This window comes from Lepeophtheirus salmonis, chromosome 10 (genome assembly GCF_016086655.4).
Source record: "Lepeophtheirus salmonis chromosome 10, UVic_Lsal_1.4, whole genome shotgun sequence".
Taxonomy (NCBI): domain Eukaryota; kingdom Metazoa; phylum Arthropoda; class Copepoda; order Siphonostomatoida; family Caligidae; genus Lepeophtheirus; species Lepeophtheirus salmonis.
Window position 1 is genome coordinate 21,291,177 of NC_052140.2, and position 26,066 is coordinate 21,317,242.

The 26,066-nt window shown below is 30.8% G+C and overlaps 1 protein-coding gene across 1 annotated transcript in view; it reads left to right on the forward strand.

Annotated features, from left to right (window-relative positions):
* Nucleotides 1-25,217, forward strand: part of LOC121125725 (uncharacterized) — a 114,340-nt gene extending 89,123 nt beyond the window's left edge. Inside the window, 7 exon segments of the mRNA XM_071891373.1 lie at nucleotides 9,103-9,239; nucleotides 9,241-9,337; nucleotides 10,652-10,885; nucleotides 11,839-11,972; nucleotides 17,658-17,889; nucleotides 21,441-21,570; nucleotides 25,116-25,217. Of these exon segments, the coding sequence (XP_071747474.1) occupies nucleotides 9,103-9,239; nucleotides 9,241-9,337; nucleotides 10,652-10,885; nucleotides 11,839-11,972; nucleotides 17,658-17,889; nucleotides 21,441-21,517 (911 nt within the window). The 3' untranslated portion in view covers nucleotides 21,518-21,570; nucleotides 25,116-25,217.
* Nucleotides 25,218-26,066: the final 849 nt, after the last annotated feature.

Genomic DNA, 26,066 nt, shown 5'->3' on the forward strand with positions numbered 1-26,066 from the left:
TATGCATGTCCACAGGGCTTGACGAAGAGTCAACACCCTTATTCCATACGGACGCCATCCACTTTACCCCCGATTTATATCCCATCCCATGAGTTTTGTTGCATGCCAACACGACTAACAAACGTGTTGTTACCCACTGCCAACTCATGTAATATCATCAAAAACAGCATCCACAATAGCTGCAGGTCATATCCAGCCCAAAGGTTGTCTTACGTGCCAACGTAAGTAACAAAGGGATTTTAATCCATACCCAATAGATGTAATATTATTACAAACGCTATCTACTATATACACTGTTAATTTACCGTCCCACAGGTAGTCTCGCGGGAAAACTCGACTAACAAACGTGTTGTAATCCACCGCCAATTCATGTAATATCATCATATTTGGATTTGGCGGTGGGTTCCAAACCTTTTGTTAGTCGTGGTGATACGTAAGACAACGTGTTGGTTGTTTTAACAACCGGTGTTACAGAAGATGGAGTTCCTGATAATATTGGCAGTGGATTACAACTCGTATGCTATTTGCCTTGGAATGCTAGAAAACCCCTTGGCTGGGATAAGAGGTGCGGTAAACAATCTTATAGAAGACACGCCTAACAGCAATTTCCAGGGAGGTTATGTCAGTGATGGAGGAAAGCCTCATGTAGCCAAATATTAGGTATTCCGGATGGAGATGAAAGTGGCCTCAGGAGCCTTTTGGGCACGGAGAACAGCGTGGAATAGATGGTACATGTCTTGCCTTTCTTATTGTTGCTTCGACATTTTTACAATTAGAGACATATTGGATAAAACCAAACTTTTTTGTTTGTGTCGGAGCTGCCTTTTAGTTGCATAATTAGACCAAATAATTAAAAACAATGGGGATAAAATTGTAGGTAATTGCTACGGCAAGTTTTGAGTCTCTCTCTCTGTATACCTATACAACGGTACTAGGAAAACTCCCCTGAAGGAAAATTGTCCGTGTAAGATTGCCCTGGAGGAAATTGGCACGGATGAAAGTTGCCCGTATTTTTTTCAAACTTAATGATGAATAATTATAGCACATTATCAATTTGCTTAATATTAACTATGACCAATATTTAAACATAGTTGTTTGTTCCATTCTCCAAAGGAGCACCTTCAAACGTGAGTAATGCTATTGTAGTACAATTTGCTTGGAATTTTTTTAATTCAATCTAATTTTCTCCAAAATGGATCAAGAGTATTTGTAAGAAGAGGGGAATAAATAGCTAAGGCCCCTTAAAATTTGGTTGAATACCTTCCGCCCTCGGATTGGCCCGGAAGTGGTGTGGAATTTCTAAATTATTATCCTTCTATACATATAAATCTTAATTCCCTCTTAAACTCGAGAACAAACATCTCAATGAGTCCAAGTGTTTGAGCAAATGTTAAGTTGTCCCTCTCACTTGAAGGTGGTACTCCCTTAGAAGACGGAACAAACAACTATGTTTAGATATTTGTCATAAACTATAATAAGATAACTTATATTTTGCTATCATTTATCATTAACTTTGAACAAAATACGGCCAATTTTCCTAACTGCCAATTTTCTCCGGGACAGTTTTCCGCGCACGCTATAAAATATAAATTGTATTAGGTATACACGAGTATACTCAATATATTTTTGATGAAGGTTCCTTTGAAAATTATTCATGATAGGATAAGAAATTTGGAAGTTTGTAAATCATTTCTTTCAATTATAATCTTTTAGGAAACTTTTTACTTACTTTTCACTTTAGAAATTAAATATGATATCTGTACGTAATGTGTAGATAGATTCAATCTACTTAAAACATTTCTGTATAAGGGGGTATATACACCTACATTGTTGATAGAAATCTTTTAACACACCCATTCAGAAATATGTGTATATATAGGTATAATGAACAGCTTTCCATTGTCTATGAGGAACGAAAAAGAGAGTTAGAGAACTCTATTCAAAGAAAATAGAGACAAAAAATAGTTTTATGGCTTTTTTTTTTTCAAAAAAAAAAAAAATCCTTTCATTCCTCCGGAAAAAACTTTGACCAATAATTTTTAAAGATGCCATAACCAACATAATTTAATAATAATTTTATTAGCGGTATAAAAACTTTTTATTTAATTCTATAGACATAATATAAAACATTTTTTAGATGAATAAGAACACTAGGGAAATCTATTCAATTATTCACAAGGATTCTTTTCTTTCTAAGGGGTTTTTTAAACTACACCATGATTATCTCCAATACATAAAAGACTCAGAACTCATAAGTTTTTATGGGTACAATCTTTTTGTATTGGTAGCTGAACATTTATTCTGCGAGTCTATCAAGAATCTCCTTTAAAATCCAACACTAGATTTGATTAAAAAAAAGGAAAAATATATAGTTGATTAACGTCCTCAAAGACAAATTTTTTATAAGTTTTAGGACTGAATATCCACCAGACTGAGACTGAATGTTAACTGGAATGTAACTGGAGGGGAAATGCATCTTCAGTCCTAAATAAGAACTGTCACACAACTACTGATAGATAAGAAAATAATAAGGTATTAAACTGGAACAACAGTATCGAGCCCAATGACCCAAAAATTATTTTGAATGATAACCATTGATTGGAGGCCTATCAGACCAATTGCTAAAATCTAATTTAGGTTTGAGGGCCGTTTGGAGTCTCAATCCCTACCTCCAATTGATTTTTCTTTAATTTTAAAAATCAATTGCCTCCCACTTGCTAGTAAGAATTGGGATTGAGGAATCCCTATTTGTACAATGAATTAAGAACCTTTAGAAGGAATGGCGAAGTGTATGCTTAATATTTAGGAATTAGTGAAGGAGGCATTTGATTTTAAATCAATTGCAGGCAGGGATTGAGCCCGAAAGATACTAATTACTTTGGAAGTACAGTAATTTTACTTAGCCCTGACAAATACTTCCAGAGGTACCAGTGAATAAAACGATCTTCACTTTGGTCTAAATTTGTGAAAAGGTAAGTTAGGAGACGGTACATTTAGTGACATTGGATTGAAAAGGGTTTAATTGACACAACGTTAGTAAACAAAGGTTATTACAATATATTGTAATGAAATAAACTTTTTAATTGTAATTAAAAAAAAAAAGAAACATCAACAAAAAAATTTATTAATCATAAATCTGGCTTAGCTACATACTGAGAGGATTGTTACGTAGCAATCTGTTGATTGTTTACTATTACTGACTATTTGATTTATAGTACGTCAGCAGTTTTTATCTTGGCATTTCCACTTTTAAAGTGGTACACGTGTGAGGGCGAATTTTTTACAGTCATCTTCAAAGTAGGCGTAACTGTGGGACTATGGCCGTATACAATACCCGTTCAGGTAGTATAATTCCGACAAACTTAAACTTTTCTTTATCAAATCCAGGAGGGCACCATGCAAAAATTTTAACTTGGGTTTGCTTATTTTCTTGGTTTTATTGATAAATATACTCGGGGTTTTGAACTATTCTTCTGGAATAAATTAGATAATTTTAGTATAGATTTAAATAAAAAAACATAAATTAAACATTTATATTATGAATAACAATATTTATTCGAATTGTTAAATTATTTGCCAGACAAAAACATGAATTTTGTATACAAATGCACCCCTTCCATGCGTCACTCGAACGGACAATCTCATACTAGCATAGTTTACAAAAAAAATTAAAAAATAAATGTACATCTAATTTCAAATTATCCAAAGAAATTTGATGAACACCCCCCGCCTCTTTCCCAACAATTCAAATATATCGACAGCTGATATGATGTCTCTCAGGAATCCGGACTACCAAATTTTTTAAATATTATCTCAGGTTTGGTCATTTTACAAAAATAAATGTTGTTTTTTAGAGTTTGTTTCCTCAAGAAATTGACATGTATTAGAAAAATACATCAATCCGTTAGGGGGTTAAGAAACGAAATCAGACCATAATTTGACAAAGACAAAAGTTTACATTGTATTGTGCTATTTACTCTCAATTTTCTGCTTGCTTTTCCCCTATCCATACTCGGAAGTTGGATGAGTTCAATTATAAATAGCTTTTGTTATTCTGTAAATGAAACTTCGCTTGATTAATAATTAAAAAAATATCTTGGTACATATAAACTTTTTTGACCGCTAGAGGTACTGTTTAAGTATGATTTGGAGATATAATTAGAAGTTATGAGGTTATATAGTATATGATACTTTTTAGAAGATGTTCATTTGAGGTACGGAAGACGGACTAAGCTTAGCTAAAGAAGGTTGTTTTAAGTTGGAGTTTTGTTAACCCATTAATTTATTTATTCGAGTTCAAAGATGACGATGTTTATTCTCCATTAATTTTTCATATATAATTAATTTAAAAAAACCCACCTATGACAATTATTAAGCATTGTATCTTAAATAATACATTTATTATTAGACTATTAATCGTTATAATAACCTTTTAGAAATTATAAATGTACGATTGAGAACTCCTTCTTCCCTTTGGTTGGATATTCATAAAAGGAAAAATCAAAAAATAAAATGATTTCTTCTTTCCCATAGTAATTTGAGAGTCTGAGGCCTGCTTCATCAATCATCACAATCTACGTCAGTAAGAAAAATAACAGAGTGACATCATATGTAAAGGTACATCTTGCAAAAAATCTGAAAACGCTGCACCATTATATATCCTCAGGCTAGGCGTCGCGTTTCGTTACTTTATTTTAATGCTTTAGTATGATTGAGTTTAAGGCCAACTGATAATGAGCCTTTTCATCTGGTTTATTTTTAGAGGAAAGATTGCAAGATAAAATAAAGGCAGGGAGGGAATGAATATGATCCACGGATTCCTGGTACCCCTGTTGTCTGCTGATGAGAAAATGAAAGGCAGAGACCAAGTTATTTGACATATCTCGCGAACACAAAAGTATACAGTTTTTTTTGTTGTCAGCTGAAGATTTATATGCCTCTGTTTTCTAATTAGGGTTCTGAAAATTGAATGGTTAAATTGGAATTACATATCTATTTTTCAGCGGTGAAGAATTCCTAATAATTATTGTGTAATAGTTTCAATGTTTGGAAGAATGAGCATAATCCCAGTTGATTATGAGGCTTTTTACCCCTTTCTGTGTTATATAGAAAGGTTGCGTGATTCAATAAAAGTAACTACTACGGAGAATACAAGAGGAACTTTTGATTTCTTCCCACTTTTTTCTTTATTGGAAGGGGTAAGATTGGAGTTATGGGAATTAAAAAGCAACAGAGGGTTGCATTTAGTGATGTGTCGGTCCTTACAGACCGGTTCCTTCCAGTCCAGTCTCATTTGTCTATGACCAAAGAATATAAATTTTATCTCTCGTGACGTCATTAAGGGTGATTTTCCTTTTTTTAAATTATTCTGATATATAATAGAATACATTATATCAGCATTTAAGAATATTAATAATATTTTTTGAAAGATATGTGTAATAATCTGAACACATACTTCATATTTGGCTTCATTTGGCTGAATAAACCATTGATATTTATATGAAAAACCCCAAAAACCGACAGTTAAGGACTTGTCCCATGGACCAATGGTCCTAACGACGGATAGGAGCGGTCCTTAGACTGGACTGGACCGAATAAATAAGGACTCACACAACACTAGCGGTAATTACGATACAATTTATTGGACTAGCTAAAAAAAAAAAAATTATAATCCTATACATTGTGGGTTGGCTTGATTTCAGGATGCTCGAGCTTCAAACATAAAAAGTTATTTCCATTTACATAAAATCCCCTTTCTTTATTTACACTCTTCATTATTTAAATCTTATTCAACCTACCTATCTATTCGATGTAATATTACAGAACGGAACAAAGGAAATAAAACGCTCTGTATGCATGACAACCAAGTTAAAAAATCTTTTATTTCCATACATACATACCCCCAAAATTTAAGTATAATTTTCATTCCTTCTACTTCCCTTTTTATTCTAAGAAACACATAAGTTTGTACTACGTGCAACTTAGGCTGGTCCGAATTGGGTGGATTTTGTTTTATCATCCAAATACACCTTTTTTCACAACAAGACAATCAAAATAATGACTTTAGCCGAGCCATATGTCTCTCAAGCCCATATAATAGGTGTAATAAACAGAAATCCATTATTTTAGAAATGTGTCTTTGGAATTGTATAGCCACGATGAGTTTATGTTCGATGCTGTTAGAAAAACAAGATTTCGTTCTAATAAAAACTTCTTATCCAAATTTGGGATTGTTCTACTCAGAATTTTCTGATCAGTCGTCAAAGATTTCTTCATACTTAGAGAAAATACGCCATTTTTCTCAGTTTTTATTCGAATAAGGCGAAAACGAACAGAGTCGAAAGGGTCGCAAATAATTTTCATTTCTTTCCCTCCACAACTCCTCCCTAACTCGACTACATCGAGCCTGAGAATTCCGTACGGCCCACAACTTTGATAAGGCGAGCATTTGCTACTTGTTTGTCCATTTTACTTTATAAGCTTATATCTCCCACTGATTGCTTGATTTTTCAAATCATGGGGAGAAACAATCATATTTTAAAGATTATGTTTGAAAGAAATAAAACATCGGGTTTTAAATTTTTTTTACGCATTACAAACTTATTTGAAGTGTCAATAATTAGGGGTTTATTTGCAAAGAATTATTTGGTTCTAGAAGTTATATTTAAGTAGTAAAACTGATTTGACTAACTATTATTTTCGCGGTAAGTTCATCAACTACTATTAGAATGGAATACAAAAGGAGAAAGATTTTGTTTTTATGGATTTGCATATTGTTTTGGTTAAGTTTTAGCATAATTATAACTTTTCTTTATCATTAACAAAACTGAAAAACTGCAAATCATTGAGCACATCTTATATCCCCTTTAATTGTTAAAAACCAGCTGCAGAAGGTATTATTTACTAAATAAATAACCAAATAAAATTAAATATAAATAATACAATAACGGAAAAGTTGTTCAAAATACATAAAAATGGCCAATTTTGAGTTCAAAATTCTACTTTTCTTTCCAAATTAAAATCCCCTATACCATGTCAAAAATGGTTTTATTGGCCTCAAACTTTGTCAAAGACAATTTGATTATTTTACTTCGAAGAAGTGCTGTGTCAGTCATTATTAGGACTGCATACGTAAGACTTGTATAGTTAAGTCTCGGTCCAGTCCTATATATTAGTCATAAACTGATTAAGTTCGGTCCTTGATGACTTTACTCAACTATATTTCCTATTTTTTAGTCAGTTCTAGTAACGAGAGACCGAAGGACCCACGTTTTCAAGAACCAGTCACAAGGACTGATAGTACCGGTCCTAAGACTGGAATGAACCGAATAAATGGACTGACACAACCCCTTGCACGGCTGACATTGTAAAAAGTTCAGAGACAACAATGTTCTGATCTTACGTCTGATATGTCTTTACTAATTTATCTCCCAACAATACAAAATATAAACTATTGTATCAAGGTATGAAAATATATTTATTATGTGTTATTCAAGCATTTAATGCAAGGATCTTGAATGAGTAAGAGTGGGGCATGGATCATGTGCATCTTTAGAACCAGCCCAGGCTGCGAGAAGAATTCAAGCCAAGCTTTTATGCCTATCTTTAAAGGACTTAAAATGAGAAGTAACACATACATTTTATAAATAATCAAAAAAATTTCATATCTCTTTAACATTTTTTTCTTATCAATTCAGTTTTGATTCGAAGAAATACCGATATGGTAGTCAAAATAGATACTTCTATCATTCCTTATAGTGGCTGTATTGGTCCTTATTCAGGCTTGAAAACTGAAGTCCCATCCAGTTCAGTCTAGGTCTGGTACAGTTCAGTCCTACACATCAGTTCAAAAACTTATAAAGTTCGGTCCTTGATGACTTCACTTTTTTTTCCTTTTTAAATCAGTTTTAGTACTGACAGTCGGAAAGACCGACCCCGAAGACTGATAGGTGTGGTCCTAAGACTAGAGTAGACAGAATACGAAGGTCATTTGAAAAGTCCGTCCAAAGTTAACGAGATTTCACTACTGGCGCGTAATTAGGTTATGTTTAGTTAGTAACATCTCTTGGAAGAACACACACCAACTTTTAGTCAGATAAGTCTATTTCCTCCTGTTTGGCATTCGTTTGAATCGAGGAAGTGGAGCTATTTTCAAATAATGAACGAAAAATAATTATGTGTTTTTGTTAAACAATACTGGGTGAAAGGAAAAACGCTGCTTGGGCCTAAAAAAAGCAAAATAACTTTGTGGGATCTCTGAACCTTCGATTAGAATATTTTATAAATGGTTCTGTACGCCCTGTTGAGGTTGCTACCCCAGAAATCATTGATAAAATCCATGATATGATGATGAAAGAGTGCATATTATTCTTAAAATGAATGAAAATAGGGGTTCCAACTCGTTTTACAGCCCTCCCCCCCCCCTTTTTCTCCGGACTTGTCTCCGTCGGACTACTATTTATTCCCCAATATGAAGAAATGGTTGGGGGAGGGTTTGTAGAGGGCAAAGATTTTATTCAAACGAGGAGGTGATTGCAGAAAAGATTGTCTATTTTTTAGACTTGGACAAATCCTTTTATTTTCCGAAGGCATCAATTAACTAGAACAGCACCACTGCACGAAGTGTATCAGCATAAAAGAAGACCATGTTGAAGAATAAAAAAGGTTTACCCCAAACAATAAAGTTATTTTATTTTTGCACAGATTTTTCAAACGACCCTCGTAAATAAGTACTGACACAACACTACTCAGAACAATGGGTGCAGGGAATTTTTTTTCTAAACCCCAAAAAGAGGACAGCCTAATATAGACGTATGTTGTATGTATATATATATATGGGGGTGGGGAGAAAAGAAATCAGAGACTAACTAAAATAAGTAAGACAATTTTTATCCTCAATAAAATAGTAAAACTTTTTTATTTTTTTATTTTATTTCATTTATTTTGCTTGGGGATACAAATGAAAGGGTTTCAGATGTACATACATAGATATTGAAGGTACATGAATGTGAATATCTAAATGACTACTTTGAACTCCTCCACGTTCCCTTCATACAAACCTATTAATATTCATTCCTGAACCCATCTTTTCTTATTTTTCAGGCTCGTACAGTGTTCGCTTAAAGCAATTGATCGTTCCGAGTCACAAGTTTCGCGGGGATGACGCAAGTCTGATTTGTCAATTTGATATGGAGAATGAGGCTCTCTACTCTGTTAAATGGTACAAGGATGGCCATGAGTTTTTTTCGCTATATCCCTGGGGATAAGGACTCAAAAATCACAACCTTTCAACTTCCTGGGATTTTTACGGATGTAATTATTCATTATTTGGATATAATCATATATTAGGCAGAATAGGAATAAAAGTCAAAAAATGATTGCCGTAGGATTGAAATGATGTATTTTTGATTTGATTTACATTTAAAATATGGGAACAACTTTTGTACCCCTAATGAATGTTTTTTGTGGTCGACAGAGAGTAACATTTTATGGTACTATCAAAATGCTTGTTAACTTAGTAAATAATAATTCAAGCAACAAGTCTTTAATAAATTTGTAAATATAAATTCATATTAATTTATATACCTAGGTATGTTTTTGGCTCTCATATAAAATTTGTTTAAAGCCAGAAACATTATTTGCCAGACAAAGACAGTATAGAGAGCAATATTTTATGCATTATCAGTAAACTATGATAAATTAATTAAAAATATATATATTTTGTAAAGCAATATATTTTTAAAAAGTATAAAAAAATATATAGCTTTGGTTTTTTTTGTCCTTAAGTATTAACTTTAGAACTAATTATAATTTTTTGTCATTGTGATAAAAAAATAGAAGAATTCTATAAGAATTTCAAAGAGAAGCTCCGTTTTTTAGATAAGATACATAAATATTTAAGATATCATTTCAATTTGGAAACATGTACCAAAACACTAAATGTTTTATTTTATTTTATTTAGAACTTTCAAGGCCAAAAATACCAGTAAATCATTTAGGTATTATAATTTTTTTTGAATACACTCTGCCAACATTATAAGGGTTACTTTTATGTTTCTTAAGGTAAAATCAAAAACAAATTTAACATCTTCATGAAAGGGCGGAAAAAAAAAAGAATTTGGGTTAACTAATATATTATTTAGTATACTGGTTGTAAATTTAACTTTGAGACATTGAAGTTTTTTTTTATAGTATTTATCTCTTATACATTTAGTTGAATAGGTAACCCGTGGTATTTTGTAACATAACGTACAGGGAACCCCATAATACTCTTTTTATATTCAAAAACCTTCTTTAACCGTCTTCAAAGTGACGATTATATCTTAATCCTGACTCAAGTTTGGTTCATTTATCCTTATTTGTTAATTAATGACACTATAATTAGGTTTGATTTTAGTACAGACCATGGAATTAATATGGACTCATATGATGTAATTAAAAAGATGATGTCGGTCGAGAGTAGAAGATTTTGTGTAGTAAGGAACAAGACGTCGTTAAGGATACTCATATATTTTACACACTTTGATATAGGCCCCTAAAATCAGACCATGGATTTATTTTAACATCATACAATTGTATTGATATAATTGCAATTTTTTTTTAATGAACAGAAAAGCTGAATAATAAATATTTATGTAACTTTTAGATTGAAATTCATCATACAAAATCATTTATAAAAGTGTGTCAGTATTGATTTTGCATCCTGTACACTACAAGGCATGCACATTATACTTTGATATATACTTACAGGTCAATAAATCCGATCAAAATCGAGTTTTCCTCAAGAATTTGGACCTTAGCAGTGCAGGATCCTTTCGTTGTGAAGTCTCTGCTGAGGCACCTCTTTTCAATACAGTTTCTAGTAGTCGAAAATTAAATATAGTTGGTAAGTATAACTCTATGATCATAGTTACAAGTGGTATACAAGTGCTAACTTGCATAAAATGAGATAAATTATTTTAAATATTGGAGCTGGATGAGGATTATGACGTAATTGAATATTCCATGAATGATGAATTTATTGATGCTTTAATCATAGAGTATTTTAATACAAATTACAAAAAATATATGTTTTCTTTGCCACATAATTAAGGTCAAATGACCACAATTATATTACCAATAAATATATAATCACCATGTAATTTAAATAGAGCAAAATGAAACGATGGTATCAATATCATTAGTTGGTCATTAGAATGATTAATGTTATAATTAAATAATGCATTTGTAAGACTAATAAATTGCAACTTGTACACAATATTTATATTATGTACATATTAAAGGTTTCTTATTGGACCGTGAAATCCATCATCAGTCAAATCCCGTGAAATCAATTTCTTAATTTATTGATCTCGAGAAATTCTTGGATTAGATAATATATATAATTTTAACTTTTTTTTGCGTACGAACTTTTATAAAACTTGGAAATTCAGGTGCTCAAAATGGCTCATATTTACAATACTGACGTACATTAAAACCCTGTTTAATAGTCGTTGTATATTTATTTTATTATATCTACATGAAGATGTTTTCGTTCCATAATTTATATTGATTACAATTAATAAATAGAAATGAATAATTCAATATATTCAAATATCTATATTGAGTCATACATCTTTAATTTCTAACACAAACTCATCTTTAAAAAAAATAAAAAATGGACAGATTATATTTAAATATAATTTGTAAAAAAAAACTATCACTGGTAGAATCTATAAGATGATTTAATTCTAGTAGATAAACCCTTTGTAAATACATTTTTTGGCTCCCCAAGTGTTTATTATAACCTCTGCAAGTGTCTAGGATAATTATAGATTATTATTAATTGCTTATTCTTAGCTCTTCCTCGATCTGGACCAAGGATATCTGGAGGACAAAGGACTTACCACGTAGATGATAGAGTTCAAGTAAATTGTACTTCTGAGAGGTCCAAACCATCGGCCAATCTCCATTGGTTTATCAATGGTGAGCCCGTAAGTAATTGATATAAAGTTGTACATCGCACTACTAATAGATTGCCTGTTAAACTTATTTGTCTCTTTTTGCAAATTGTTAAAAGTTCATAGTAAAAAAAGAGCTTTTGATAAAAAGGATTAGATAGATAGTTTGAACAAGATTTATTAATATATATGTAAAGATTCCGCGGATCACTCTTAAAGGTTCCACGATGTTTAAAAAGTTTTGGTATGTTTACTTACAAAAACAGGCTATATATGGCAGATTTGAGTAGTTTATAAAAATAAATATTTTAAGAAACAAACATTATTTCAAAAGTTTTTAATAAATCTGCCCTAACACAGTCTTTTTTATGAAAAAACAACAACAAATAAACAATCATTTTTTAGACCATGGATAGCGGGCAATTTTTTTTCCTTTATTAAAGACCACCTTTCTAGAAAATAAACGCAGATAAGTATATTTGTATTGCAGTTGTGTTAGTCCGTCTCTCACGCGCTTACACTCGAGTTATTTCGAAGAACTTTGCAGGTTATAATCTTCAAACCAACTCTACCGTTCAAAATGAAAAGCTAATATTCAAACATTTTTTGTTTTGTATAAAACACATTAGTTAATCTCGTGTCTTCAAAATTTAATTTATCATAGCCTTTTCACTCCTACAGAACAGACACATTTTAAATTACAAAATCTTTTTTTTTGGTGAAGGATAGTTGTTGAGATTGGAAGATTAAAATATGGTAATTTCTTAATTAATCATTGCTTATTGGTCAGTTCCAAAATTAAATACGTTGAAACGTGCACAGTATTTATATTTTTTTTTCATATTCTTTCAAATATAACAAGTGGTGATAAAAACATGTATTCTAAAAATCAGTGATGGTTCTGAGTGGCCACCGAACCTTTTTACGAAAGCAGACCTAGAAATATACTAAACAACAAAAAATTTACAACAATTTTGGAGGATATAGAAAAAAAATTTCAACTTAATTTCTTTTTATGTCTATACACATTAAAAAATAAAAAATAAATTTGAAACATTTCTTGTTTTTAATTTTTGGAAAAAATTAAAAAAATTCAACTTCGTTGCTGTTAAACTTCACTAAACACTTAATTAAAACTCACAAAACCTTTCTTCCTGAGGGTGAACATCGCATCTTGCTTACAGCATTTTCTTGTCAAAATTTTCGTATAATATACTTTTTAAAATCCCTTCAATGTCTAGTGGACTTTCTGTCGAAAATCCCCGAATAATACGGTTGGTATTTTCTTCACAGTATCTGAAATCATCACATAATTTGATTAACCGTAACAAAATTTAAAGAAGACAGCCATAGGAATGAATTTCTTTCTGTTCTTTAGTTTGTAATAATTTGTTCCTAATAATTAAAAAAAAAAAAGAAGAAAATTGCAGAGAACAAACGTATTTTCCTTGTTAAGCCGCGACTTCTCCACCCATGTATTACATCAAGGAAAACTATCTAGTAAAGTGCACCCTGTGTCTCGTTTTCATATATTCATATAGACAGATAGACACACATTGCTGTATTTGTATAGATATCTTTATATCAGCAAGTGTCACGTTTTTTTAGAGGATTGGTGGTAAAATCCATTAAATATGTAAAAATCATGGTGTATTTGATGCACCCTAGTGTAAACGCAGAATGGATCGATCTGCTAGCCCACCTTACAAATATATGAGTGTACACTGTAGATACTAAAAAATAATTTATTTTGTAATAAGAAACTTTATATCATTTCTGTGAATTAGTTCATTACTCCTTATTATATATTACATATATGAAGCTATGTTATGATACAATAAGACACCCACAAAGGGACACAGTCAGCATTATAGTACAATTTAATTACCACTCTGTTTCCTATAATAAAAAAAAAGAGAGCAAAAGAAAACTTTGTCTGTCTTTAAATAATAACTTTTACTCTCCCACATTATATATATATATATAAATGATATTAGAAGTTCATATCTTTATCGTTGATAGCCTTAATTTTATTACATGAAAAGTAAATGAAAAAACGAGTTGTTTGTAGGGAAATGACTTTATACCGGGTGCGGTATAAAAATTTTATACTTCATTTTTGCTAGATAAATCAAGTTTTTTGTGCATGCCGTGGAAATTTCCCCTGGTCAAATACTATAAAAATACAAAAAATGACATATACAAAGAAACTACATCTTCCTAAGTGTCGTAGAAGCCGAGAAAATGCAATTTGAACGTGACCAACGAATTTCAGTCCGCACACTTTTGGATGCTGGCAAGAAACCAACGGAAATTCCAAAGAGGTTGGGGATCTCCAATATGAACCAGGACTTGAATGTGGTGTTCCAGGAGGATGGTGCGCCTGTACACACGTCTAAAAAGGCCCAGAAATGGTTGGAGGACAACTTGCCTTTCTGGCCAAAGTAAATGTGGCCCCTACTCACCAGATTCTAACCTATTGGACTTCAATGTTTGGGTGTATGTTGAGTCCAAGGCCTGCACCGTCCGTCACACAAATATCAACAACCTGTAGAACACTTTCAACCAGCACTGGGATGCCATGTCTGAGGAAATCATCAACAACGGGTACAAGACCTTCAAAAACCACCTGGAAGACATCATATTTGTTATTTTTATTTTATTGACATACCTTATTACAACTAGTTCCTGAAATGTATTTTGATAAATTTAAAGATTCAAAGTGTACAGATTTTTTGCTGCACCCGGTAAATATTATATGCAGTAAATAGCCTGACCATTAGGGTTGTCCTTATTTTTTTGGAAAATAATAATTTTGTGTGAAGCACTAGAATTTGATATATATTTAAACAAAGATTGTTAAAATAATTTATTATTTTTGCAAAATTCTAAATATTAGTCTGAAATATACATTTATTTATGATAGAGGCTGCGTGATTCCTTTCATAATTACATAGTTATAACATGTAAAAAGTGACACTGGTCGTTCCTTTCTTGGATCACGGAACCTTTACTTCAAAAAGAAACAAAAAAGAAAGTCCGGAAATCATTTTGTTGGTAGTCAAATAAGTCAATCATACCAACTGCTATTTATTTCTTATGCACTCCCAGACTATCACTGTTAAAATATTTCTTTCCACTTTTTAAAATGAATTATATAGGTATATATATTTCGTAACATTAAAATCCTACCTAATATTTTATTCGATACAGTATTATATTGGTTAATAATATTTTATTAAAAGCGTAGCTATACATTATTATACGATAGGCAAAATTTCATCATAGAAATTATAAAATGGCCAATATATATATAATATACGATGATGAATCAACAAAGAATTGTATTTCCGGGGTTTTTTTTGGAAACGGAGGATTTGTATAGAATAACATATTACTTTGTTTATTTATCATAAATAATAAATTATTAAATAACCATGCCATATCAAGGAAGAGGAGGGAATCTACAGTTGACAATAAAATACAATGGGTATTTTTGTTTTAGCAATGTAACACCGTGAAGAACATAATTTCTCTTTTTAATAAAAGGAAATTACGTTGAAGTATATGAAACTTTGTCAATATAATATGAAAGCCAGAAATAATTAGTCATCAAGAAGAGCAATTAATGTGAATTTGTCCATCTGTAGACACTTTGGCCAAATGTCATATTGACAAACAAACTCTTTGTCGAGCGGACAGTCTGCCGAAAAAAAATATAATTTATGATGATGATTATTATTATAGTATTTCATTATGATTAATATACAAGTTAATCCAATTTAAAAAAATAAAACAACTAATATTAGCACGAATAAGAATGATTAAGTGTTCATTAATTAATTATCGTCTCTGACTCTATAGTTCTCACGATGGTATGTCATAGGACGAAAAATTTATACTAAATAAAGGCCTTGAAAAATGCAAAACGGATAATATTAGTGCAAAAAATCCAAACATTGGCATTGGACAACAGAACATAAATAAATAAAAAATTTTGTGTTAGCAAGGCAATGTCGTGATTTATTGAGCAATTCTAATAGAAATTTAAGCAATGACTGGAACATTCTAATACCGTAACGTCTCAATCAATGATTAATTAATGAGCACTTAGTGATATAAATGTAAATCATAATGACAAAGTAATGGATTATGAATTATCATAAAATCAATTTATTATTGTTTTTGGTAAAGTATATGTTGTACAAAGAGGCCATTCGGCAATATGACCGTTCGAGAACGTGGCTTTAGGTGAAAAGATTTTCCGTTGATTGTGTTAAAATCGATTTTTTTATAACTTGATGAAATCAAATGGTTACTTAGATCACTAAACCACCAGCTTATTTTGTTCGATTACATTTTAGAGTGAAAATTGGTCTGAATTAAGTATTATACCATTAAAATTAAGGAGCCTTTGGCATAAATAAATGCAAATTTAAGTTTATAAATTAGAATTATAAATTTCTGAAAATGATTTATTAAAACACAATTTATTTTAACAACTTTTTATTTATTTTTACAAATATCCCGGGGTTTACAGAGAAAAAACCATTTAGAAAAATTAAGATCTTTCTCATGTTCATTCTTGCCCCAATTTAAATCTTATTTTATTTTCCTTATAGGCTGAATTCTCAGCTACTGTTAAATATATTAACAATGTCACCTGGAAATATAATACTGAATGTGCATGTCTTAAAAAAACGAACTTGTGTGGAAGTAATATATTCGAGTTTTTAGCAATGATCAGGGATTCTTGTTATTAAGACGACAGATTTGTTTATAATAAATGTATGTGTTATGATAGTAAAATGATTCTATTTCCCAGATATAGAGGTTAGGGGTCATTTTTTTACAATTTTCCTATGAGTAATGTTGTAGAACACATAATTAACTGTCGATTGCTAATAAAAACATTATCCTAGTCGCCGATATAATATAGATGCATAAGAAACTCCCAACAATCCCTCTGGAGCAATTGACGAGTCACTATCGGTTCTTATTTATTCAGTATAGTCTTAGGGCCTGTCCTTACGACTGTTAATCATTGGGAACAGTTCTTTGCTGTCCTTCCTTGAAAAAGTATCTTTGATTTATCATCCAAAAAATAATATATATTATACGTATACAGTCCTAAAGTCCGGTCTTTAGCCTATACAGAATAAATAAAAACCGATAGAACACTAAAATTACTATTCAATCGATCTGGAGGCTTGGTTGGTAGGATTTTATGCATTCAAATCATAGTTTTGACTTAGAAACAAGTGATTAGTATTTGTTCCTGTCTATGTTAACTTATTTTGTAGATAAATAACTATGACAACAATATGAACCATTTTTTATAGAAGAGATAATTATTTTAATAAAAGATGATTACTCGAATTTAGAAATATACAGCAAAAAATAAATAACTGTTTTAAAAAAAAAAAAAAAAATTGGGTCTTCAAAATATTATTTTTTTCTAAAAATAAAGAAATTAAATAAAAAAATTCGAATAAAATAATTTTAAAAATGGTAATAAGTTATTAAACAAAATAGTGCATATTTTACCGAAATTGGATAATTCTAATTATGTTAGATGAGACATTTAATTTCATTCAAATGTAGTAGATTTATTTTTACTACAGCCTCAAGCAAAGGCGAGGGGCAATTCAGGGAAAATTAGCTACCCCTGAAATAATTATCAATTGTCTATAAATACTTCTAATATTTTCCATTTAGGCAAAGAATAATTTCCTTCGGCATTACTCACCCATTCTTCATGAGGATGGATTGGAAACAGCTATCCTGGGTTTAGACTTCATTGTGCGTCGACGTTCTTTCAGAGCCTCAGAGTTGACTCTCACTCTTAGATGCTCCTCATCCATTTCAACCATCAATTCTGAGCTTAAAGCCATGGAAACCCATCATCAAAAGTCATCTATTCATTTCAGCTACGGAAGTCTTTTTCCAAGTAGGTAGCATTGGTAAAGTTAAGACTAACACACTTAGGTGGGGTCAAATGTGCGTATTTTAAAATTCGTTTCATAGCTATTTTGATTTCAAAAAGAATAATAATAATTCACTTAAATGTACCCCATAGTTTTGAGCTATTATACAACTTAAGAAAAAGTGTCATAATCCTTGATTAAATTTCTAAAAACTCAAAGAAACAAAAATTAAAGTGAACTTTATATATACATATATAAGCATATACAATATAGTTCATGAAACAAAAATAATATTTTGCTATTTAAATTTTCTTAAATTACCTGAAAAATCACTTGTTCTAACGTGACGTCAACCTGAGGTAACATATATGTAAATTAGAATGAACACTCGATCGAGTGCAAATCTCTACCTATGGTTATTTTTAGTGAAAGCCCGCGAGCTGAATTTTACTACATGAGTATTTCCGATTATCTAAAAAAAAAAAAAAAAAAAATCTCCAGGAATTACTTGCTTGAATTTCGTTACTTTCCTGAACCCTCAATACTCACCCTTACACTTTTTACTCCCTGAAAAACTCGTTAGTCATAAAAATCATATTTTTTTAAAGACTTATTGAAACTTGTCTTTTAATAATTTGTTAATTCTCTAGGGGACTCTGAATTTGTATCTATTATATACGTACATATAAAAGGATTTTTGATAAAAATAATAATAGTATACCAGAAGGACTATAATACATTTGATATAAGGTACTGATGGCCACACAATATAGTATTTGTAATTTATGTTCCACAGATTAATCCAAAAATTAGTTGAACTTATTTGAATTGTGATCATAAGGGTAATTAAACAGTTTATATAGTCCATAAATCAATATTTTACTATAGTCTGTTTATAACTTGTAATAAATACGTTTTTAGAGGCACAGATGCTCATTAATATGACTGCATATTAACGATAATAAATAGAAAAATGGACGACTAAGTAATTCCATGCATTGTCAAATTCTCCCACTAGCCTTTAAAAACTCAAACAAGGATTATTTTTCAAACGAACCGGGATTATAAACATAAATTCTAAATTTGACAATGAAAGGAAGTAAGTCTACGGAGATTGACATGTTATAATGGGCTCGAAAAAGAAAAAAATGAATCCCATGTTTTGACGAGTTCTGAGTCATACTCTGCTTTTTATGCCCACGAAACGAGTTTTTTGAATCTTTTTTTATTTACTTCATAAAACTCGAGTACCAATTTACGAGTTTTGCTTGTGGCACATCACTATTTATTTTCTAAATGAGATTTTTTGCTATATGAAGCGGGTTTGTTACAATTACACAAAGACAGCAATTTGAGCTCTGTAACTAAATTTTTCAAAATTTATGGTCGATAATCTATTATTAAAGGTTTGTTCTAACCATGAACTTCACCTTTCGAAATGGAATGCCCTCTTACCGTGACTACCCCATGTTCCAAAAGAAAGGTAACACTTATTAATAATGACAACCTTTTCACTGAAACTATTTCATAAAGTAAAATAAAAATTTATTTATTTATTTCCAAAATTGTTGAATGATTTTAAAATAATTGGATCATTCTTCGATATGTCCACCCTCATGATTAATGACGGCCTCCAACCTTTTTCTGAAGTCTTGACACACCTTGATAATATAGTCTTCCAGCATTGTATTCCAGGCTGACATGATGAATGCCTCTTGGAATGCTGTTGAGCTGTTTGATTTGTTGCAGGCAACTCCCTCAACCTGAGCTGAAATGTGGTAGTCCAATGTTTTCAGGTCGGGAGAGCTGGTAGGCTTGAACTTGTTGAGGAGTACTTTAGATCTTGTGAGCCTTTTTACTTTTGTTGAGTCATTGATGAGGTGTTTCTTTCTTCTGCCCCTTGACTTCATCCCAAGGTACTTATGAACGATCCTATGGAATGCAAAGAGGGTCAAGGATATGGCCTTTGCCATGCCCCGAATGCCCCTGATTGGATTTATCTTGGTAAGAGCTATGCCAGCTGAAACTTTAGCCTTTGTCCGAACTGACCTCTTCCTCCTGGATCCTTTCTTCCTTTGGGCTCTACCAAACTCCTCAAATAGTTTTTTAATGGCATAAATGGCATCTCGGCTCATCCCTAAATCCTTATATATCTCAGGTATCGTCATTCCGCCCAATAACATGTCGACCACAATTTGGCGTTTCACGTCCATGTCGCCCAAAATATTTATTTTTCTATTGAAAAGTAATCAAATGTGACCGGTTCTGCGTTATTAACCTCACTTAACCTTATTAACACTGTCCCCAATTAATCTTTCTTTTCTTGAAAGTCTTATATATAATTGTTACCTTTTTTTTTTTTGGAACATAGAGTATTCATAATCATCTTTGTAGCATGTGAGATCAAAATCGATCTATAACTTTGCTGCAATCCTGCAGATTAACAAACAAGCAGTGGCAAAAACATAAGTTTGTTTGACTTTATTAGTAAAGATAATGAAATTAATGGACTTATATAAAAAAATTGACTATCCCTTTTTTTTAAAATCTACTTTTACACAAAAGGGTAAACTTAAATATGGATTAGCTTTTGTATTGACAGTAAGAGTCTTTACTTAAAGATAAGCTATCCATTAGAGGGGTTTTAATTTCGACTTTTTTTAAATTTCGATTACGGGTACTGTGGAAAAGTTAATTTGAAAATTACAAATTAAATTTTTTTACGTTGTCATCTTTATGTAGCACATCTAGTTCAAAGTTTTAAAGGTGACAAAAGTTCTACATTTCGGTAATGAGGATTAAAATACAGGATTAATCCTTATTTTGCATCAATTAATTATTATAGACATCATTCTAACCTATAAAAACATAAATAAAGTTTTTTTTCTAAAGCTACCCTATGGAGCAATAAGAGAAAAAAACATTAAAAAAAATTTGATCTTTTCTTCCTGAAAATGTAAGAAAATGGATGCGCGCTATACGCAGATCATCAAATTGCCATAATTTTTTTGGTTCCATAGGGAAATTTTACAAAAAAACTTTTGAGTCACTTTATATAGGTTAAAAAAATGTCTATCAAAATAATTTTACGTAAAATAAAATGAAAATGTTTTTATAGTATTTATATTCACTAAGTAAAGAGTTTTTGTCTTTTTTCATAATTTGATCAATATGTGCGACCAAAAGAAGCAATTTTGGTTAGCCATTGTCACACCCTATGACACCTTTTCCGCACTAGCCGTAATTGAAATTTGAAAAAAATCGAAAATCAAACTGGTCTTCTGTTCATAGTATCAAAAGTTATCATTTTTTTAAATAGTGAAATAAAAATTCTGAGTTTCACACTTTTTTTAATTTTACTAAAATATTTTATTTTATTTTCCGCAAACTAATGGTGTCTACGTCTAATAAATACCCAAGACAGCTGTAAGGCTAACAAAAAACCATGAAATTTTAAAAAAATCAATCAATATCTTGGGAAAAACCTCCAAACGCAAAAATATACCCGTTTGACCCAACCATGATCTTTAATAAAGTTGCTTTTTTTAATTCTTTTGTGTTTTCTTTTCATAAGGTGGATGCTCCAGAAGAAATGGAAAGGAGTCTACATCTTTCCTTATATTCTCCATTATTTTCGTGGTTACTCTTTGATGTATGGACGCAATATGTTAAGGAGCTTTAGGACAAATATTGACTGTTAAAAGGTTACTTAAACATTAGCAACACTGGGTCATTCCACATTCAATCATCCAAAGGTTAACATTTCAACAACTAAGAGCTTGCTTAAATATAGTATACATACAGATTTTATTTGCAAATTCAAAGTATAAAAAGAAGGATTCCTGTATTTTGTAATTTTAGAAAAAACCAACACATTTCAAATAGTTATATCTGCTGAGCTGTTGGTCAATTTCATCAAACATTAGGATTTCTGAAAAATAAAAATAGTTGAAAAAGTTTCAGGATGAACTTTTTTCTATACAGGGTTGATCTCATCTGGTACACATTTTACTTTTTTCTATTTTTCAAGAGTAAAATGTAAACAAAAAGTTTTGTGAGGACATTTGTTTAACAAAGCCCTCTGAAAATAGGACTCAGCACAACTCTTATTCAATATGTGAGCCCTCAGCTCTACTTACACAATACAACAGCATTTCTACCCACAAGAACCCAAATTTATTATCGTTATTTTGGCAAAAGAACACGAAAAGGCCATTGAAACTTTTCAACCTCCACAAATTTTATTATCTAGTATTTAGGGTATAACTACGATTCTGTGCCGTATTTCGACATGATAAAACTATCATAATGGAAATCAAAGTGATTAAAAAATTGAAAAAAATATTTAAGTATTTGGAAAATGAATCATTTATTTTGATTACAATTAATAAAATCGGACCTTACTTAGAAGCAAATATCTTTTTAATTTTTCTTGAAGTACTTTATATCATAGTTGAAGTAGAATAATAGGCTTAATATTTTAATTTTTTTGAAATACCTTAAAAAAGGTCGATTTTGATTGATTTTTGGTCAATTTAGTTTTTAATATTTATTAATAAATTTAATATCAGAAGCTAGATCGTCTCTTTGTTGAATATTGATTACAAATATATACTTGGCAAAAAAAAAAAAATTGAATCACTTATGAATTGATAACAAGCTATCTGGATGAATAGTAATCAATAATTTTTAATATGAAGCATCTATTAACTACTTTTAATCCCTGTACATCTAAATTATACAAGAGTTTTGCCCACATGTTGAGATCCATAAAACTTGGAACGTTGTCTTTCAGGAAGGCCTGCGTCTTAGCGGAGCATTGACACAGAGCTTGAGTGAAAACAAAGTTGTATTCTAACTTATCTGGGCCACTTTCTTATAAAGAAGTCCGATGTAAGCATCTGTATTTAGCCTCTCCTTCCTCTCCACAAAAATGGGAGGAGAGAATCCACAACGCCCAGGACCATGGTTTCGGCTGGATTTTTATTCTGAAAACATGCCTCACTGGAGCTGATATATTGTCTGGATATTCAGTTGTGATATAAAGACTGTTCTACATATTACAGTGGCATCAACGGTGAAAAAATTTCATGAGTATAGAGAAAAAATTTGTCCAAATTTTTGTTAGCTTTGAGGAAATGTAGTATATTCTTTGCTCTTTCCAACCGTCTCAGCTTGCTCTGTTCAGAAATAAGATGTTTTATTGCCCTCCGGATTGAAAATAATAAAATGTGTAACACTAGATAAGATCAACATTGTAATGGGTTGTTTTAGGTTTATGACCTTTGAGTAGTGTGACTAAACTTTACCCTTCAAACTCCAACTGTTTTGTCAACATTAGGCAAAAATAATGTAACATTTTCCGGTATCAAAAGCTAAAGCCTGCCAACTTCCTTTTTAAATTATTATTGAAGGGAGTTTAGCACACATATTATTCCTAATTATGTTTACAATATAATATAATTTCAGGCTTTTTTTAATATTTAGCTTTATTTCTTTATCTTGATTATATTAAAGTTAACTTTAGTATAATAATAAATAAAAAAATTAATAATTCGTCTCTTATCCACAAAAAAAATTATATAATTTTCATCTTGAATTTAAGGAATTTTTAAAGTGTATCTGTTTTTTGTTTTTTTTTCGATCATACCCCATTAAAGCTGATGAAACTAAAAAAAAGAATTGATAGCTACTGCTAATACTCCCAAATACTTCGATTTAATCAATTTAGCCAATATGAAATTTATAAACTGACAACTTCTAAAAATATGCTTTTGTATCAACTGCATCCGATTTTGAATTTGATCTCTTGTTCATTTCATACTGATCAAATTGCATTCATTTTTTTGTTCTAAAAGTCATCTTAACTTTATAATATATTAAGTTAAATTAGAGTGGGATTTCGTTGGTGAAAATCTATATGTATATCAAATTTTGAAGGGGTCAGGTATGGTTTAAAACGTTTCTAAAAATGTACAAAATCGGATGTCTCACGATATAATTTGTGTGTTGTCTAAAAGATGTTCAATTTTTCTGAGTAGCTACATGTGAATTTTTTCTATTTTTATTACTATTTATATACATAATTTCATTTCTAAAAAAGAATTAAAAGATGGAGGAAGGGGTAAATTTCTGGATTTTTGAGTGAACATCATATATTGTACACAGAGTTGGAACCCCAACAACTTGGAGTAGCGTTTAATTAATATTTTATATCTGTGATTTTTAATTACAAAGTTGCATTAGACAACCAAACGACAGCTCAAACAGAAACAAACAAGCATTCGGCTGATGTCATGTCTGTAAATGAAAAAATGTTGGAGCAATAACAAAAAAGGGCAACACCTTTGCAATCTCCTCTGCACCTGTGTAAGTGATGATAAAGTTGTAGAAACCGTTAGCATCTCCAGTCAGACTGTCTACAACATCAGAAGTCCATTACTGTCCCATATAGTCAAGAAGAATAAACACTAATTTAACAACAATATATCTCACTTCTCAGCTGTCACTTTCTAGCCCTCCTCCAGCCCTGACATCAACTGTAGCTGCAGTTTCCAAAGCCCTGAAAAAGAATGTCTCTGCCCCTCTCATTCAAATTTAGATTTGCTCCATGATACCCTCACGACATTGTGGTACGCCATGGAGACCACTTTTGTCGAGAAGAGCTACTAATTTGTTAGCCGTCGTTTCGAGGCTGTTAGTCCATGTAAAGGAGGACATATTGAATAAAAAATATAGTATTTAAACATACCACAAAATGGTTTAGAGTTGTCATTTTTTAATTCCATAGAAACCAGTTTTTTCTTAACTTAGTCATGCAACTGCAAGTTTTGGATCACCACTCTGTAAATGTATTTTAATTGTAATGTAGTCGGGTGAAAAATTAGTATTTTGGAGTGATTTAATATCGAATGACCCTACTTAAGGGAGGTTACTACATCTATTATACGGATAGACAGCATTTATCTTTAAATGGAGTGCATTTTATCATCTAAACCCGCAACTACCCTCCTTGTCAAAATAAAAAGGTTTTATGATTTAAAATATATCTTGTTTTGGGGAGAGGAAATGGCACATTAGTGCACAAGACACATTTTAAAACACACACAACCTCTTTACTTTGAAATGGAGAGATGTTCAGGTTTGAAGATTAAAATATACAAAGCTCTCAGAAATATATTGTCCATGTGGTAACATACCTTTACACATCCATAATTAAATATATTGACAGTATATTTTTTTTTTGTAGATTTAAAATACGTATCAAGAAAAATACAAATCTCTTCTTTGACTTCAACAAACGGACTCTGGGTTGATGGTTGAACTAATATCATTATTATAATATACAGAGACATTTCAAAGAAATTAGTGATATTTAATTTGTTAATTGTAGTTTTCTCTTTTTACCTACATAATTATATATAATTAATTAATTATTATTATATTTTTTTTTTGTTGATACATTTATCAAGGAAAATATATCTTTGGCTTTCGACTTTATTATACACATAATGAAATATATTATCTATAAAAAATATTTTTTACTATGTATGAATATATATATATGTATATATAATGAGTTTTTTGGTAAATTACGTGCATTTTCTGGCGTTTACATTGTACATATAAGCAAATTGTACACGTTACAATCCCAAAATATGAGGCATAATTTTAAATGAAGGGTTATAATTAAAGGATACAGCAATAATTGAATAATTTAAAAGAAGGTCGAAATATTAGTATTTGATGTAATTTCGACTCTTTTGATCAAAATTACTAATTAATATTCCCTTGAATATTATACATTCAAATAGTTACAGTTATATGATTTCTAAATACATAATAAATATGTAATTTATTAGATTCAAATGCAGGGCTCTCAAGTCTGACGCATAAAACTAGTGTTACCGAGACTATATGGTCACTTTTACAGATGATTTTTTATGGATATTACAATAAAAAATGAATGTTTTGAATCCAGACTGATTCTAAAAAGGAAGCTACTCATTTTCAAATACAAAACAAGCCATAATTACTGCTCGATTTCATATCTAGGGATTAAAATACCTGTCAACTTTTGCAGATTTTTTATGTTTATCACATTATAAAAAATTCCTCCTGTCGAAAAATTGTTAAATGTCTTAATATTGTACAACAAAATATTCCATTTAAAAAGAAGTTATATGTTCTAGTTTAGTCT